At 41.0% G+C, this 17,551-nt stretch overlaps 2 protein-coding genes across 4 annotated transcripts in view; one reads left to right on the top strand and one right to left on the bottom strand.

Moving 5' to 3' along the window:
- IST1 (IST1 factor associated with ESCRT-III) overlaps positions 1–3,405 on the top strand; it is a 39,983-nt gene extending 36,578 nt beyond the window's left edge. For all 3 annotated transcript variants that reach the window (XM_055553547.1, XM_055553546.1, XM_055553548.1), the window contains 2 exons: positions 693–741; positions 2,027–3,405. In XM_055553547.1, coding sequence (XP_055409522.1) covers positions 693–741; positions 2,027–2,226 — 249 coding nt within the window. In that variant the 3' untranslated portion in view covers positions 2,227–3,405. The remainder of the gene's footprint in view (positions 1–692; positions 742–2,026) is intronic.
- A 144-nt stretch (positions 3,406–3,549) lies between these two features.
- Positions 3,550–17,551, bottom strand: part of PKD1L3 (polycystin 1 like 3, transient receptor potential channel interacting) — a 78,431-nt gene continuing 64,429 nt past the window's right edge. The window contains 6 exon segments of the mRNA XM_055553545.1: positions 3,550–4,062; positions 4,904–5,035; positions 6,706–6,807; positions 7,241–7,451; positions 8,737–8,897; positions 9,655–9,779. Coding sequence (XP_055409520.1) covers positions 3,946–4,062; positions 4,904–5,035; positions 6,706–6,807; positions 7,241–7,451; positions 8,737–8,897; positions 9,655–9,779 — 848 coding nt within the window. The 3' untranslated portion in view covers positions 3,550–3,945.

Below are 17,551 nucleotides of genomic sequence, written 5' to 3'. Positions count from 1 at the left end.
CTCAACACCTTATAAAGGAATAACAGCCAGATATTTGTATTAAACAGAAGTATCAAGTTTAGTAAATTTTGGCCTATAGCATTAATTTTATTTTAGTCTTATACTTAAAACTGGCTGGGATCAGTAATATGCTGATAATGCCTTGAACTGTACATGGTTGTCACAGCTTTGGTTCAGAATTAGATGACTTTCCTGCCAGCCTTCTTTTCTCATCGAGGGAGATTCCCCTGTTCCTGAGCTTGCTTAGTGTCCTTTCCTTTGGTTTTTACCTTGGGCCTGAGTTTTTATGTTTTGGCTTTGCACGCATTGAAGCTTTGCCCACAACTGTTCCTAGGAAGGAAGTAGATGATCTATATTAGTATTTGAGGACTTGGTTCTTGGAGGTGAATGTGGTGGTTTAGAATGCTTTCTCACTGTCTGGAAGGTGAAGGTATCAGATTAAAGAGAGATGTTAATGATGTGGTAAGAATTTTCTTTTCCTCTGCTTGGCAGTTAAAGAGTTCAACATGGTATTTGTCTGGTGGGAAGGAGATCAGGAGAGGAGTACAGGGGGGCGGAGGGGCAGTTTCTTGGAGCAGGTTTGTTGATTTTGCTGAGCAGCTTAGCTTTTGCCACACACATGGGCCTATACCATTACCTTCACCAGTTGAGGCCATTGCTTTCTCTTCTGGTAATGATCTCTTGTGTTTCAGGTTGATGACATTAATGCTGATAAGAATGTGTCTTCTACACAGATTGTTGGTGAGTGTGAGTCAGAAATCCTTTGAAGGTTTTCTCAGTACTGAACCCTTTGTTGTTTGTGTTTTCTCATCACTGTTCCCTTCCTCAGATTGTTTTTATGCTTGTGGGATTCTACCCACATGCCCCATTGTCTCCCCAAATGCAGTCTGGTGGAAACAGAACTCAGGATTTCCCACTTCCAAAAACAAAAGGTCTATCCTGGCTCCAAGGGATCTCCCAAATTACCTTTTTCTGTTAATAGTTATCATTATTCTTTGTCACTTTCTAGTTGTCCATCACCCTCAAGTTCTTTATGTTCCTGCTGCTTCAACTGCCACTTTGCTTGGAAATACCAAAAAAGTTTTTAAATTTGGGCATTAAAGAGGGGGAAAGAGGCCATATATCATGAGTGAATGGCTTAGTGATTTTTCACAAAGCAAGCATGTTCATGGAGCCATTCACTGAAAAAATACTACCAGCACTCCAGAAACCCATTGGTGGTGGGGAGGGTTACTTAAAAAAAATTTTTTTTTAAATCTTTTATTTTATATTGAGGTATAGCCAATTAATAATGTTGTGACAGTTTCAAGTGAACAGTGAAGGGACCCAGCCATACATACGCATGTATTCATTCTCCCCAGAGAAACATACTTTTTAAAATTGGGGACAGTTTTATTGAGGTATAATTTACATACAAAAAAATACAGAAATGTATATTACCATTTTTTAGGTGTATCTACACACACATTATGTAACCACCACCTTAGTAAAGGGAACATTTCCATCACCCCAGAAAGTTACCTTGTGTTCCTTCCCAGAGGCAAGCACTGTTGTTATTTTCTAGAACTTCGATAGAAATGGAAACGTACAGTAGGTAGAGAGGGTGATGATTTTAACTTGTTAAATATAAAATGGAAGATTAGAAACAAGATCACATTCCATTACATCGAACAGTGTGGATGTTAACATTCCTTATACATTTTTTTGCTCTTCCCAGTACAATTCTAGTACCACTCCTTGGACTTTCTTATTAGGGGAGCAGACCTTTGTGAAAGGGGAACAGTCCATTTAAATGAATCCTGTGTACCTAAGCCCTATGCACCACACTTTGACTTCCCCTTAAACTTTTTCTCACTGTAGGAAAATAAAACAGATATATTCAACTATAATTAGAAAATCTAGCCGTTAATTGTCCTGAAAATTTTTGCTGACTTCTAGAATTTTTTTTTTTTTAAAGCAGTGTTTCCTTCTGGGCTTTGAGCTGTTTTTCTGGTGTGTGTAACATTATGTTCCTTACTCTGATTAGGTCCTGGGCCCAAGCCAGAGCCTCCTGCAAAGCCTGCTTCAAGGCTCACAGAGACCTATGACAACTTTGTACTGCCAGAGCTGCCGTCTGTGCCAGACACACTCCCAACTGCATCTGCTGGTGCCAGCACCTCAGCGTCAGAGGACATTGACTTCGATGATCTTTCCCGGAGATTTGAGGAGCTAAAAAAGAAAACATAGGCCTCCTAAACCAGGCAAGGTCCAAGTTCTGGGAGTTGAGACCGAGCAGTTTTTCCTTGTAACAAAGAATCGCCATGAAATTGTTTTATCTGTTAACCATCACTGAGCACACTCTCCCTCTGGGCTCTCTTCCTGCTCTACCAGACTCTGCTGCTTTCCAGTTCTCCATTGCTCCCAAGAGACTAACAACTGGGGATGATGAGGTTGGAGCAGCTGGCTCCTGGCAGCCTTTCTTGTCCGTTTCCTGTCAGTGTGATCCCCGGTTCTCTCCTTCCTGTCCCACCATCCCTCCACAGGGCAATGAGAAGGTGAAATCATTGTGGGGAGAGATGGCTGGATGGTGGTGGAGAGAACTTCCTGAAGCATCTCAGCTCTGTGCTGAGGTTCCAGACTTAGAAACAAACCCTCTGTACAGAGGGATTTGTGGTGAGTGAGATTCAAGGCCAAGGTGTGTATTTTCACACTCTAACATGAATGGGGGAGAGAAAAAAATGGCTCAGGAAGCCATTATAACAGTTCTCAGAAGCTGGGTCTTCTCATTGACATGCACACTACTCCTTGCTGCAGGGCACTGTTCCATCTGGATCCAGTTACAGTTTATTTGGAAAGCTGAAGGCCTCTCTTAGTTCTACTGGATTCTCAGGGAGCCCTCTGTGGCCTTTGCTTTATTTTGAGTGCTATGTTTCCCTTTTAATAGAGGGCAGCACTGTGTAAATTCCTGTTTTTCCCCCATGGCATTCTGTTGGATTACATTTGGCTACGTACTGAGCAGAAGTCACCAGTCAAGGCTAAGGTGGGCTTCCAGTAGCCTTAATTAGAAATATTCAAGTCTCTTGAGTAGTGAGCTGGAAAGCCTACAGATTATTGAAGAGGGATTCCTGTTTTCATTTGAAGACTTTATGATCAAGAAAACCTCTACAAACTGATCTCAAATAAATATTTGGTGCCTGTGTGGCTCTAATTGTTTTGCTGCTTCCCTCAATGGATGAGACTAACCCTTTTGCCCCCTAGCTAAGGCCATCTTTCCCCACAAGGGTGGCGCTGGGATCAGAAGATATGACTTCGGCTTCTGTGTGGTAAATCTGTACATACTCCATTCAAGCAACTTTAATGTTTTTGGTTGATTTGTATCTCATGGCTCAGTAGCTGCTAATAAAGTTAAAAATATTGTGCCCTGGTTTCTCCACTGTTTGGGTAAGATGATGAGGGGCAAATTCAGCTTTTAGTGGAGAGTATTTTAAGCAAGTAACTAATATTGGGTACAAGCCAGACCTTACTTTTGCTCCCTGGATATTGTGGATGGACAGCTGGGGAGTAAGAAGCCCGTTTTGATCTCTGTATGTAAGCCCAGATAGTAATCTGGGAGCTGGCATGGTTACTTCTCTGTGACAGCGCTCCCCTGAGCTAGATCTCATGCTTGTGTCTTTGATTATAAAGTTGCAGTGAGCTTACTTGTGACTCATATTTTTGGAACATGAATGGTAAGTGCTGTCTAAGTTGCTTCTGGGCAGCAGAGTTGGTTCATCCTGCATCACCCTTGTAGTGTTAACCCTTTTCTGGTAGTGCCAAGGGGATTTTTGATACTTCACTAGGAAAATTAACAAAGTATATTGTAAACATTTCCCAAAGTACACCATGCAAAGATCAGTGTTAATATACTCAGAAGTAATAAGCCACATGAGGAGACAACAGGATTAAGGTAACTCACCTTTTAAACCTTCATTTGTCCATGGCTGTTGCTGTTAGGGCTGTTTGCTTACATGTGCTCTGATGCTGCTGGATCCCTAACAAACTTGACAGCTTCAGCAGCAGCATATCCATCAGTGTGGCCTCTCTCTCAGTCTGCTGGAAGACAAAAGGAAAAAAGTGAGGAAACTGAAGTTGTTGCTAATTTTGGAAGGAAAAAGTACCAAAGATGTAATTGTTGGAAGGAAAAAGTACCAAAGATGTAATTTTTAAAAGTAGATATAAAGATAGTTTCGTTTAATGGTTTATTGTCAGGCCTTGTCAGCAGTGTTTCTGCTACTTAACAGTTGAGAACCAGGTATTTTAGGACACTGGATATAGAACATAATGTCAGTCACTCAGTTGTGTAACTCTTTGTGACCCCCTGGACTGCAGCACACAAGGCTTCCCTGTCCATCACCAACTCCCGGAGCTTGCTCAAACTCATGTCCATCGAGTTGGTGATGCCATTCAACCACCTCATTCTTTGTTGTCCCCTTCTCCTCCTGCCTTCAATCTTGCCCAGCATCATGGCCTTTTCCAGTGAGTCCATTCTTGGCATCAGGTGGCCAAAGTATTGGAGCTTCAGCATCAGTCCTTCCAATGAATATTCAGGACTGATTTCCTTTAGGATTGACTGGTTTGGTCTCTTTGCTCTCCAAGGGACTGTTAAGAGTCTTCTCCAACACCACATTTCAAAAGCATCAATTCTTCAGCGCTCGGCTTTCTTTATGGTCCAACTCTCACATCCATACATGACTACTGGAATAATGTACTTTTAGTAAATTGGGTTTCCTAGTAAAATGGTTGACAGCAGTATGGAGACTAATAAAAGGAATATGCTGATACCGTGTGTTATATCAATCTGTAATCTTAAGAAGAGCTAAATCTGAGCTTTTCCAGGGATAAAAAATCATGATACAGCTTATAGCTTAGTTACTGAGTTACTTACCTTAAGGGATTTCCTTTCTTTACCAAAGGCCATTAAAATGGCAGAAACAAAAAGGTTAATGATCACAAGTACCATCAAAACAACATAGGTGAAGATAAGAAAGGAGCCCAGGACTGGGTTTACAGCAGTAACCTGAAAAGACAATGGAACACTTTGGGTTTAAACACTGATAGTTTAATTTCTTCTTTAAAAATGTAAAATATGTGCTAATACTTGGGATATATTCACATAAGAAAACATTTCTGCCTGGTGGAAACTAGAAAAGCAAAAATACTAAAAAGGAAAATACTTTTGAGTGGACAGAAGAGCAAGAGTGACTGACTCTAAGAGTATATAAATAATTATGTCTTCGGGGCTTCCACAAGAAGAGAACAGGTAAGTTGTAGTTGTAGTAATGACTCATGGGAATTTCCTGGCAGTGCATTGCTTATGACTGCACTTTCACGGGCTTCCCTGGTGGCTCAGATGGTAAAGCGTCTGCCTGCAATGCGGGGGTCCTGGGTTTAAACCCCAGGTTGGGAAGATCCCCTGGAGAAGGAAGTGGCAACCCACTCCAGTACTCTTGCCTGGAAAATTCCATGGACTGAGGAGACGGGTAGGCTACAGTCCATGGGGTTGCAAAGAGCCATGACTGAGTGACTTTTTCTTTCTTTCTGCACTTTCACTGCTGCGTGCCCAGGTTCAGTCCCTGGTTGGGGAACTAAGATCCCACAAGCTGTGCAGCTAAATAAATAGACTCAAAGCCCTTGTGAGTTTTGGCAAATCTAGAAAATACATCTAAATACAGAAGCTTCAAGGAATAGCAAGAGTGTATTGAAAGAATACATAGAAACCAGAAATGATAGTGGAGATGGTCTCTGCTATTCCATGCAATTTCTACTCTTAACGTAGGATATCAGAATGATAAGCTTTGATCAAAATCTTGCCAGTTTCACTAATCTGAATTGGAATCAGAGAGTTTTTTCTCCCTGGTCAAATCTATATATGCTAGTTTTGGGGACCCAAAACCTCATCTGGGTTTCCTACTTTATTTTTTATATCAAGTAGAAAGGGATTTGTGTAGGTAGTTCCTGGGGGGAAATGACACCCCTCTGTGACATTCAGTTCAGTTCATTTCAGTCACTCAGTCGTGTCCAACTCTTTGCAACCCCATGAATCACAGCACGCCAGGCCTCCCTGTCCATCCCCAACTCCCAGAGTTCACTCAGACTCATATCCATTGAGTCGGTTATGCCATCCAGCCATCTCATCCTCTGTCATCCCCTTCTCCTGCCCCCAATCCCTCCCAGCATCAGAATCTTTTCCAATGAGTCAACTCTTCACATGAGATGGCCAAAAGTACTGGAGTTTCAGCTTTAGCATCATTCCTTCCAAAGAAATCCCAGGGCTGATCTCCTTCAGAAGATCTGTGACATTAGTATTTGTAAACATAAATACTGTAATTCTTTGTGGAAATGTACCTCCCTAATTATTTCAGATCATTTCCAGCTGTACACGTCAAAAGGCTATTGAGAAAGCAGCAGCAATCATGTTATTTTAAGTATGAGAGCCCTGTGTCTTTGGCAGTAAGATTGAGGATACAAGAGATGAGGAATAATGGACTATGTGGTTAGAAAAGGAGGTAACAGCCACTCAAAAGCTGTATCTATAGGTAGTACCATAAAATGATGGCAAAGGTTCTAAATTTCTCCCTTTTCCAGCATGTAATGGTACAGTAGAGGTTGCTTTTATAAGCAGTTCTCGTTTGATGTATTAAACCAAACATAATTCTGCAAGGAAACCAGGAAGAGAGGTTTTATTACCTCCTTGTGATGAGAGATTCCCATGAGGAGACTGACAACAGTTACTGCTGAACTGAGAAAAGTTCGGTAGTTGGAGATGCTCCATCCAAACAGCAGGTTAAACTGAAAAAGAACCGTCAGGTGGGGTTGGCAAGCAGCAGAGGGGGCTGCAGTTTGGGTCCTGAGATGGTGATAATGATGAGGTCAATGTAGACCCAATGGAATGGAAATTAAAGAATATCCTTAGTGGCCATTCAAATTACTGTGCCTAAAAACTAGGCAGAATTCCTTTGTGATTAGTGTTTTCATATAAATTTACTTGACTTTCATATCTTGTGAGTTAAAATGTTATCCCCATTTTAAAGATGAGAGAAATGTCTTGAGCTTATAATACTGCTGGTTAAATATGGACATAACTAAAACCAGCTCTTTACTATCTTCTCCAAAACACTGCCAGCTTGGACTGTGACTTTCCATTTAGCAACCTTTTCTAAGGAAACCAGCGTGTACTCCAAGACCACAGCACTCAGGACAACAGACTAGGACGGGTGCTTACCACAATGGCATAGCCTGTCAGCAGGATCAAGATGACCAGCAAGAAGCCCACGACCTCGTCCCAGGCTTTGCTGAGTGTTCTGCCAATGACCCGCACCCTGGGGTTTTGATACAGCAGGCTCCATAGCTGAACTGTTGCCAAAAGAACTAGGAAACCCATGAGGTGAATGACAGCTGAGTTGACTTTAACTGCCTCATAGAAGTTGATGAACCTGTACCAAGGAAAGCAGACACTCAGTATGAAGTCTGTGCCATCAATTCCTGTGATGTCAGTGTCTCCAGGGCTCCTCCTGCTCAAGTGCAGCAGCTCTGTAAGTCCCATTCTTGTTGACAGAGAATGCTTATTTCCAGTGTGGCTTCCCGTGGATGTGAGCACACTGGCACAAGGCCACATACTCGACTGGGAGCAGTGCTGTAGAAACCTTGGAATGCAGCCTCTAGCTGATTACTCCCGATTCATCCTATCTATCCTGAGTCTGGAGTTATCAAGAATTGGGGCCAGCCTCCACCACTACTCTAGTTTCAGATCTCTCCTTTCAGAAGAGATGCGTTAACCTAACGAGATGTATAATAATGCCAGTCTGTTTCCTGTAACACTCTAATCCTATGTTGTTCTCTAACAGTGGTAATTGATCCTCTAATAGATTTAACAGTGCTGAGTAGAGAGATGATTAAACTATAGAAGTAAGGGGTGGTTGGTTTCTGTAGTTATGTGAGAGATGCATTGATAATTTTATGTTGCAGCAACTAGGTTACTTGGAAAGACCTCCACAGACATGAGTGAACTGGCACTTTTATTGTGATAAGATGTAGGCAGTGCCACACATCAGGCAGGACCTCAGTGCCAAGACCATTCAAACTGCACACTACACCACTGTCCCTGCACGAGCAACCCTCTATAAGGCCTTCCTGGGACACTGCTTCAGTCTTAACAGATCTGCAGACTGGGCTGTTGAGCACTGAAAGGTTAGACAAGCACCACATGGCAGTACTTTGGGAAATAAAATACTTTGTCTTTGCCACGAGAAAGACCAGAGAGGGTACCCCAAAGGGGCACCAGACTGCTGCTTGGTAAGGATGAGCTAAAGGATGAACATCCCTTCCCAGAAGGCAGCCCTCTTTGGATTTAGAGGTGTTCCATGTGTTGTGGTTCTATTCAAAGAATGATCATGTGTCATGTCAGGACTTCATTCCTTGGCCAAGGTGCAAAATGACCCAATTCCAGGCCCTTGTTATGTGAAATTTAATTGTATTATCCTAGATTAACATGTACCTAAGTACTAAGAAGGCAGAAGAGCTTTTCATATGTAATTAGCAGTTACCAGTTTCTTGTTAGGTGTGTTCCTCACTGTGGACAGTAGTCTGTGTTTAACTGCGATATTATACAAATAGAGATCTGGCAGAGAGGAAGAGGGGAGTTTGAAAGAATACTTGTGTAGCCAGTAAATTCTGAGCATCAAGTGAGAATATCCTTTGCTCCCTCAGGGTCCCTCTTACCTGTCCCGGTCATAATGGTATTGTACCATGTGTTTTTTATGTAGAGAAATAAGTGTCAGGTCAAGTCCCAAGATGACAAAGCTAAGGAGGATTATGCTCATATCTAGAAGGTTTCTTTTCCTCACGAAGAACCTCCACCTCTGCTGTTTCAACTGGCGACCCTAAACATAAGACACCACAGTCACTTGCTTGCCTGAAAGATTACCTAGGTCTTTTCCCAATGAAGTGTTACGAACTCGGGGAAAGCGCTCAGCCAGGGACCTTTCAGATCCCTAACTTGGACACAGTTCTGGTCTCAGTTCTGCCTTGTAGTCATTCAGAGCTGCCACTTACAGAAGAGTTGGCCTTCCTTAAAACAACTGTAATTGTATACATTTATCATGTTGTGTAAACTTAATAATAAAGTTTCTCAATGAATTAAAACCCTGAAAACAAAATATTGCGTGTGGCCTAAGAAATGCTTTTTGGATGCAGTCATCTGAGTATTAGCTTATATAGGGGTCATGTGTGTGCTAAGTTGCATCTGACTGCAACCTGTCAGGCTCCTCTGTCCATGGGGTTTTTAGGCAAGAATACTGGAGTGGGTTGCCATGCCCTCCTCCAGGGGATCTTCCCAACCCAGGGATGGAACCTGCGTCTGTTAACATCTCCTGTGTTGGCGGGTGGGTTCTTTACCACTAGCGCCATCTGGGAAGCCCCAGATAGGGGTCATATATATAACTGTACAAAAAATTCTTTCTATAAACTTTTTAACTCTAGAAAACTGAACTACTTGGTGGAAAGCCAGTAGGTTTAACTGAACTCAGTCTTCCGGAAAGGACCAAAATCATGGCCATAATCCTAAAAGCAGCTCACTGTGGTTCTCCAAGTAATGCCTGGCAACACTGAGAATTTCTTACATTAATATTTTCAGTTCACCTGTGCAAAGGCATAGTAACAGACCAGTAGATAGTAGATGACTTGTGATGTGACAGACCAGGCAAAGTTCCTTGATATCTGAAGGGAAGTTAAAACGTCCAGTCTCATGGAGGTGAAGAAAGCACCTGAGAATAAGAAAGAACACCTGGAGTTAAGAGCCTTTAAATTTGCCTTCTGCCCTTCCAACTCTCTTTCAGATAACCCCAAGTGTTCCTGGACCATCCGTTTCAAATTTTCCTGAGTCTCTACATGTCACTTAGTATTTCCTCTAGAACTGTCATGAATATTAAATGGGATCATGTATGCACAGCTGCTGGAAGAATGTGTGGATTGCACTGAAAGTCAGGATTATACTGTTGATCCCACATAGAGGACAGTGTCTTAACAGCTGTTAACAGGTTTCACTCTTACCAAGTCAGAATGGCTACAGAAACAAACTGACCAGCAGTACTGTTGCAAAATGATGTTTCAGATAATTGATGATTGCAGTGTAAACTGTGGGGTAAATGGAATTAAATGGAAGTGTGGTACCTTTGTTAAAGCTTTTAAAAATACATTTCAGAAATTGGTATGATGAAAAAGATTTGAACCTTTTCAAATTTAGACACTTACTATAACATTATCCCATGAATACTAACAGTATACCCTGCATACTCAGATGTTTATGAAGACAGACCAAAAAGCTTTATAAGATTATGAAATGTTTATAGACATAAATTTTTCATAAAGCCCCTAAATACTAGAACTAAGATGCACCCCTTGTAGTAGAAAGTTCATTTAAGAACAAAAGGAATTCCTGCCTTACATAGCTAGCTCTCATGGGGAAAGCCAGGACTTTCCCCATGTTTATTTTACCCCTAGTTTTTGAGTAGTTAAAAACCCTAGGAAGACTCTTGGGAAGCTTTCATGTTTCATTTTGAAACAAGTAGCAGAAGTGGTCCACTGTGTGTGGGCCTGGGAGGAAAACAATTCTGATTAGAAGTAAAACCTATGGTCATAGGCCACTTGTGGGCAAATTATGGGGGAGAGGGGAAAGGAATGAGGATTAGGGCAGACTTCCTGTTAAATGGGGAGGAACTGAACATACCCAGTGTCCCTCTAATCCCTTCCAAAATGCCACTGACGGTAAAGGAATAAGAAAAATGACCTAAAGATAAAGAGGAGGTGGGCAGATGAGCCTGGAACTGGAAAACAGCTGAATGACACTGCCTGAGAAGATTCAAGAAAGCTGAAACCTAAGCCAGCAGCACAGGAAACCCAGAAGGCAGCTGGTTCCTAGCACAAAACCCCACAAAGGCTGAGAAACTGAAGCCATCAGGTACCTCAGAAGGTAGAAGTTCAAACAGAACTAACAGAATCGTAAGTCTGGACATAAACAGTTAAAACCCCGATTTCCTCTCTCCCCTTTACAACCACGTTATTTACTACCCATCCTGCCTTCCTAGTAACATTTAGTCAGAGAGAATCTGAACTCAGGACACCAGGTATATCTATGGTAGTACTCCACTGGAAAAGAATTCAAAGAAAGTTTAAATATTGCATGGTGAGACCCTTCCCATTCCCCTTCCTTTAACTGGCTCTGAGGAGTCTTAAAGGCTTACATCCTCAAGGCAGGAGAATGGAGGGGTCTTCCCTCTGCAAACTGCTCCCTAAAAGGACAGATACTACCTGACTAGTTCTGTCCATGCACATGGTGCTTCTAATTAGCACTTACTTGGTTTTACTGCCTCCCTCTTAAATATGACAGGACACTTGAATCTCTAACATTGAAAACTGGAGATCAAAACACCAAAAAAAAAAGAAGCTCAGAGGAATTATAGAAAGCCTTGAAGGAGCAGAAAAAACCATAAACCTGTAATATCCTTAGTGAAGAGGATATTGCATCCAAAAAGAACAGTAGGAAACTATGAAAAAGAAACAAGGACAATTTTTAGAAATCAAAATATTCCAAAAGTGGTTTGGAAATTGAAGTAATTGCTCAGAAATCAGAAGGGAAGGATGGAAAATGAAGCAAAAACAGGAGGAAATCAGAGGCTCCATCTATGAATTCCAACATCAAAATGCTAAGAATATCAGAAAAAAGAAAAAAATAGAAAAATGCAAGAACATCTCTTAGAACTTAAGGGATACATTTCCAGATCAAGGGATGCACTGTGAACTCCATTCCTAACTCTGGGGACAAAGAGATTACTCTAAAAACTTTTGGGAGTAAGGGGATCATCATACTTGTTAATAGCAGTATAAGAAGCTAGAAGATAGTGGAGCTAAACTTTTAAAAACTCTGAAAAACTACTGTATCCAGCCAAATGATTGACCAACCAAACGTGATGGCAGAAAAAAAGCTTTTTGGGGGGCTCCAAAATCACTGCAGATGGTGACTGCAGCCATGAAATTAAAAGGCGTGTGCTCCTTGGAAGAAAAGCTGTGACCAACCTAGACAGCATATTAAAAAGCAGAGACATTACTTTGCCAACAAAGGTCTGTCTAGTCAAACTGGTTTTTCCAGTAGTCATGTATGGATGTGAGAATTGGGCTATAAAGACAGCTGAGTGCCAAAGAATTGATGCTTTGGAACTGTGGTGTTGGAGAAGACTCTTGAGAGTCCATTGGACAGCAAGTAGATCAAACCAGTCAATCTTAAAGGAAAACAGTCCTGAATATTCAGTGGAAGGACTGATGCTGAAGCTGAAGCTCCAATACTTTGGTCACCTGATGAGAAGAACTGACTCTTTGCGAAAGACCTTGATGCTGGAAGATTGAAGGCAGGAAGAGAAGGGGACAACAGAGGATGAGATGGTTTGTGGCATTACCAACTCAATGGACATGAGTTTGAGCAAGCTCCTGGAGTTGGTGACGGACAGGGAAGCCTGGCATGCTGCAGTTCATAGGGTTGCAAAGAGTCAGACACAACTGAGCGACTGAACTGAAGGCTTTAAGAAAATGTACTTCCCTTACTCATTTCCAGGAAGTTACCAACAAACATACCAGCTGGTATGTGTGGGTATAAAACAGTTGAATTATCATCATAAGAAGATACTATTGGGACTTCCCTTGTGGTACAGTGGATAAGAATTCACCTACCAATGCAGGGGACATGAGTTCGATTCCTATTCCAGGAGGCTTCCACATGCCGCAGAGCAACTAGCCAAGCACAACTACTTAGCCTGTGCTCTTGAGCCTGTGTGCCACGACTACTGAAGCCACCACACCACAAGAGGAGGCCCGGGTACTGCAACACAGAATAGCTCCCGCTCGCTGCAACTAGAGAAAGCCACGTGCAGCATTGAACACCCAGCACAACGCCCACCCCCCCCCCCCAAAGAGAGACTATCTAAAACTGAAGATTAATGACATATTTAATAAGCATGCTGCATTTTTAGAGTAATTTTTAAATACCAAAGAATCCGTTAAATCTGCTTCTGGAGAGTAGGAATGAAGTGAGGATGAAGAGAGGCCTGCTAGTTTTTGCCTTGAAATTGTCTGACTTTCAAAATTATGTGCAATAGTTTTAAATAATTTTTGATATAAGATAAAGAAATGGGGCTTTTAGTGATACCCATGTCACAGAGGGAAGAGAGAAGAGGCCTTCATACCTACATTGTTGGACTCCAAAATCAGGGTCACTACACAGAACAGGTTCACATTAGCATTGAAGACCACAAATTCCACAAAAAGGCTTTTGGTGCAATGGTCTAGCCACTGGCTCTGTTCAAGTTGCTGTAGAACTCTGGAAAAACAGAAGGACAGGCCAGCTATATTCTCCACTGAACTCTGCGGAGGAGGAAAATGCTCTGGCCTTTCTAGTATCACTCACAGAGGAGGTGAGAAGTGACATTTACCAATCACCTGTAAAATGCTTACTAATGCCCAAACTTTCACCGGTATTCACACCAAAGTTAAATGTTCAAGAAAAGGTATTTGGCATTTAAAGTCTGAGGTAGAATTAATTTTACCTCAACTGAGAATTTTCCTTCAAAATTAATTATTTTAGACTAGTATCTTTTAAAAACATTTTAGATAATACCTAAAAATGAAGATTCATGAAATAGCTAATAATACAGTGTCAATCACTTCTATTTGAAAAGTACTACTTTTAACTAAGCTATTTAGGTGTAAGCAGTCAAAATGCCATTTGGTTGGCATTGTTGTTTTTGAGAAGTTAGTTTCTTGCTGAGAATTTCAGTGAAGAGATAATCATTTTAATTTGGGCTTTTTCATACATAATGACAAAGACTCAGGATTTGTATATAACACCATTCTAACTCTGGCAATTTAATTTTGGCATTTTAATTTTGGATTGTTCACGACGTGGTGTCTCCTCTTATTTGAATAGTTTGCTGAAGCTAGAGTTGAGTTTAACTGCAGCTAGAACTGAAACTGATGTGTTTTTCCAGATGAGAAAAGGAAGGAGATTTGGCAAAGTGGCAACCCAAAATATACCTTTAGTTTGAGGTGGAAAAGGAATTTTTAAACTTAAAGATACATTTCCTTAGAAATCTAAAATAAAAGTGTCTACCAGTGCCATACATAGTATATTAGCATAATAGTGGCTGTCAAAACTACTCAAAAGGGTCCTTAATTCCAGCAAATATCTTGGACCTCCTGTTCAGGTTCACTCACCTGCGTGCATTACTGGAGTTTCTTCCAAGTCTCACAACATACCCTCCTCCAGAGTAAGTGGCAAATTCTCCCTGAATGGGGTAGCCACCCAGTGCCTCCTGATTCTGGTAATGCCAGATCCTGTCCGATTTCGTGTTGTTTATATCAGGGGGCCCCCAGTTAACCCCATAGTTCTTTGTATCCTCCTGAACTTGGTGAGATGGCTTCACTTGTTCTCGGAGAGATAGTTGAGTTGAAAAGAATGTGGCACCAGGAAGGCGAATCTGACGAAGTAGAACATTGCCCAAAAGAAAGGAGTTTCCATCAGTAATAAATCCTAGTGAGAAAATACAGGCAGCCATTAAAAAAATTGCCTTAGTAAGTTAGTAACAAAAAAAGGGCCTATTTTCACCAATATTTTTAAAAACATTTCTGGAGTTGCTAGCTAGCTAATATAATCAGATAAGCAAAATAAATAAGATATGAACATTTTTTAAAAGGATATGAAATTATCGCAATTTGTAAAATATAATGAGGGAATTCCCTGGTGGCCCAGTGGTTAAGAATCCACCCTGCAATGCAAGGGACGCAGGTTTGACCCCTGATAGGGGAACTAAGACCCCACGTGCTGCAGAGCAACTAAGCCCACGTGCCACAATGAGCCCTTGCACCACAACTAGAGAGTGTGTGAGCAACTGAAGATCTTGCGTGACACAACGAAGAAAGCCTGCTGCAACTAAAACTCGATGTAGCCAAATAAATAAATGAAGAAGACAATGATCTAGATAAACATTAAGAAGTGAAGTGTGACATCAAGAGCATAAAAGGGATAATTAGAGTGTAGTTTTTGTATGTGATGAAGATAAGTTGTTATTGGCTTAAAATAATAACTTATAGTAATAATGTAAAATGTTTTATGTAAGACTTATGGTAACCTTATGGATTTCCCTGATAGTTAAGTTGGTAAAGAATCACCTGCAATGCTGGAGACCCTGGTTAGATTCCTGGGTTGGGAAGATCTGCTGGAGAAGGGATGGGCTACCCACTCCAGTATTCTTGGGCCTCCCTTGTGGCTCAGCTGGTAAAAAATCTGCCTGCAATGTGGGAGACCTGGGTTTGATCCTTGGGTTGGGAAGATCCTCTGGAGAAGGGAAAGGCAACCCACTCCAGTGTTCTGGCCTGGAGAATTCCATGGACTGTAAGAGTCAGACATGACAGCGACTTTCATTTGACTTCACTATGGTAACTGCAAAACAAAAGCTATAATAGATACATAGAAGATAAAGGGAGAGAGGAATCAAAGCCTACCACTACAAAAAATTAATCACAAAAGACAACAAGAGAGGAACAAAGGAATTACAAATCAGAAAATGAACAAAATGACAGTTTTAAGCGTAACCTATCAATAATTACTTGGAATGTAAAAGACTAAATTCTCCAGTCAAAAGACACAGAGTGGTTAAATGGAAAAAAAATACAAGATCCAACAATATGCTGTCTATAAGCTTTAAAGGTACATATAGGCTGAAAATAGAAGCATGGAAAAAGATGCTATGCATATCAACAAAATATTAGAAAACCAAAATTCAACAGCACCTTGAAAGGGTCACACACGACAGTCAAGTGAGATTTATCCCTGGGATGCAAGGATGATTCAAAATACATAAGCTAACAAATGTGATACACCATATTAGAATAATAAAGGATTAAAAATTTATAATCTCAACAGACACAGAAAGAGCATTTGACAAAATTCAACATCCTTTCATGATAAAAACTGAACAAATTAGGCAAGAAGGAATGTACTTCAAGAAAATAAAAGCCATATATGTCAAGCTCACAGCTAAATTTTATACTCAGTTGTGAAAACCTAAAAGCTCTTCCTCTAAGATAAGGAACAAGACGAGGATGCCTACTCACCACGTCTATTCAACACAATACTGGAAGTCCCAACCAGCGAAGTTAGGCAAGAAAAAGAACTACAAGGCATCCAAATAGGGAAGGGGGAAGCAAATCAATCTCCACACGCACAAGAATGCAACTGAACCCTTTTATTATGCCATATACAAAAAATCAGCTCCATAGGATCAACAACTTAAACCTTAGGCTTAAAACTACAAAACTCCTACAAGAAAACAGAAAAAGCTTCTTGACACTTGGTCTTGACAATTTTTTGGGGGGGGATATGACACTGTAAACGTTTAGGCAACAAAAACAAACAAGTGGGAGTACATCAAACGACAACGTTTTTGCATAGCAAAGGAAACAGTAAACCTATGAAATGGGAGAAAATATCTGCAAACTATGTATCTGACAAGGCGTTAAAATAAAAAATCCATAAAGAACTCATACAACTCAATACCAAAAAATAAATAAACCACACTTTTCTAAAGAAGACATACAAATGACTTACAGGTATATGTAAAACTCACTAACCACAGGGATATACAAAAATCAAAACTGCACTGTGATATGGAGAAGGCAATGGCACCCCACTCCAGTTCTCTTGCCTGGAAAACCCCATGGATGGAGGAGCCTGGTAGGCTGCAGTCCATGGGGTCGCTAGGGGTTGGACACGACTGAGTGACTTCACTTTCACTTTTCACTTTCATGCATTGAAGAAGGAAATGGCAACACACTCCAGTGTTCTTGCCTGGAGAATCCCAGGGATGTGGGAGCCTGGTAGGCTGCCGTCTCTGGGGTCGCACAGAGTCGGACATGACTGAAGCGACTTAGCAGCAGCAGCAGCACTGTGATATCACCTCATACCTATCAGGATGGCTGTCATCAGGAAGACAAGAAATAACAAGTGTTGATGAGGATTTGGAGAAAGGAATTCTATTAATCGGAATGTAAACTGGTTACAGCCATTATGGAAAACAGCATGGAGGTTCCTCAAAAAATTAAAAATAGAGCTACTGTATGATCCAGCAATCTTACTACTGGCTATATATATGGAAAGGAAATAAAGTCACCATCTTGAAGAGACATCTGCACTCCTGTGTTCATAGCAGGATTGTAAAGATACAAAATGAGCCAACAAAGAAGCATGTATGATCTCTCATAAGTGGAACTTTAAAAAGTCGAACTTACAGAACCAGACAGAATGGTGGGTACAAGGGACTGGGGTGGGGAGGAGGATGGGTGGATGTGAAAGTACATGAGCTTTCAATTTTAAAGTGAATAAGTCCTGGAGATCTAATGTATAGTATGATTACAGTTTATAGATTAAAGTTAACAGCAATAGTGATATATATTTGAGATTTGCTAAGAGAATAAAAGTTCTTATCACACCAAA

The sequence above is a fragment of the Bubalus kerabau genome, chromosome 17 (genome assembly GCF_029407905.1).
Source record: "Bubalus kerabau isolate K-KA32 ecotype Philippines breed swamp buffalo chromosome 17, PCC_UOA_SB_1v2, whole genome shotgun sequence".
Classification (NCBI taxonomy): Eukaryota; Metazoa; Chordata; class Mammalia; order Artiodactyla; family Bovidae; genus Bubalus; species Bubalus kerabau.
Note: the sequence above shows the minus strand (reverse complement) of the source record. Positions and strands in the feature narration are given on the sequence as shown.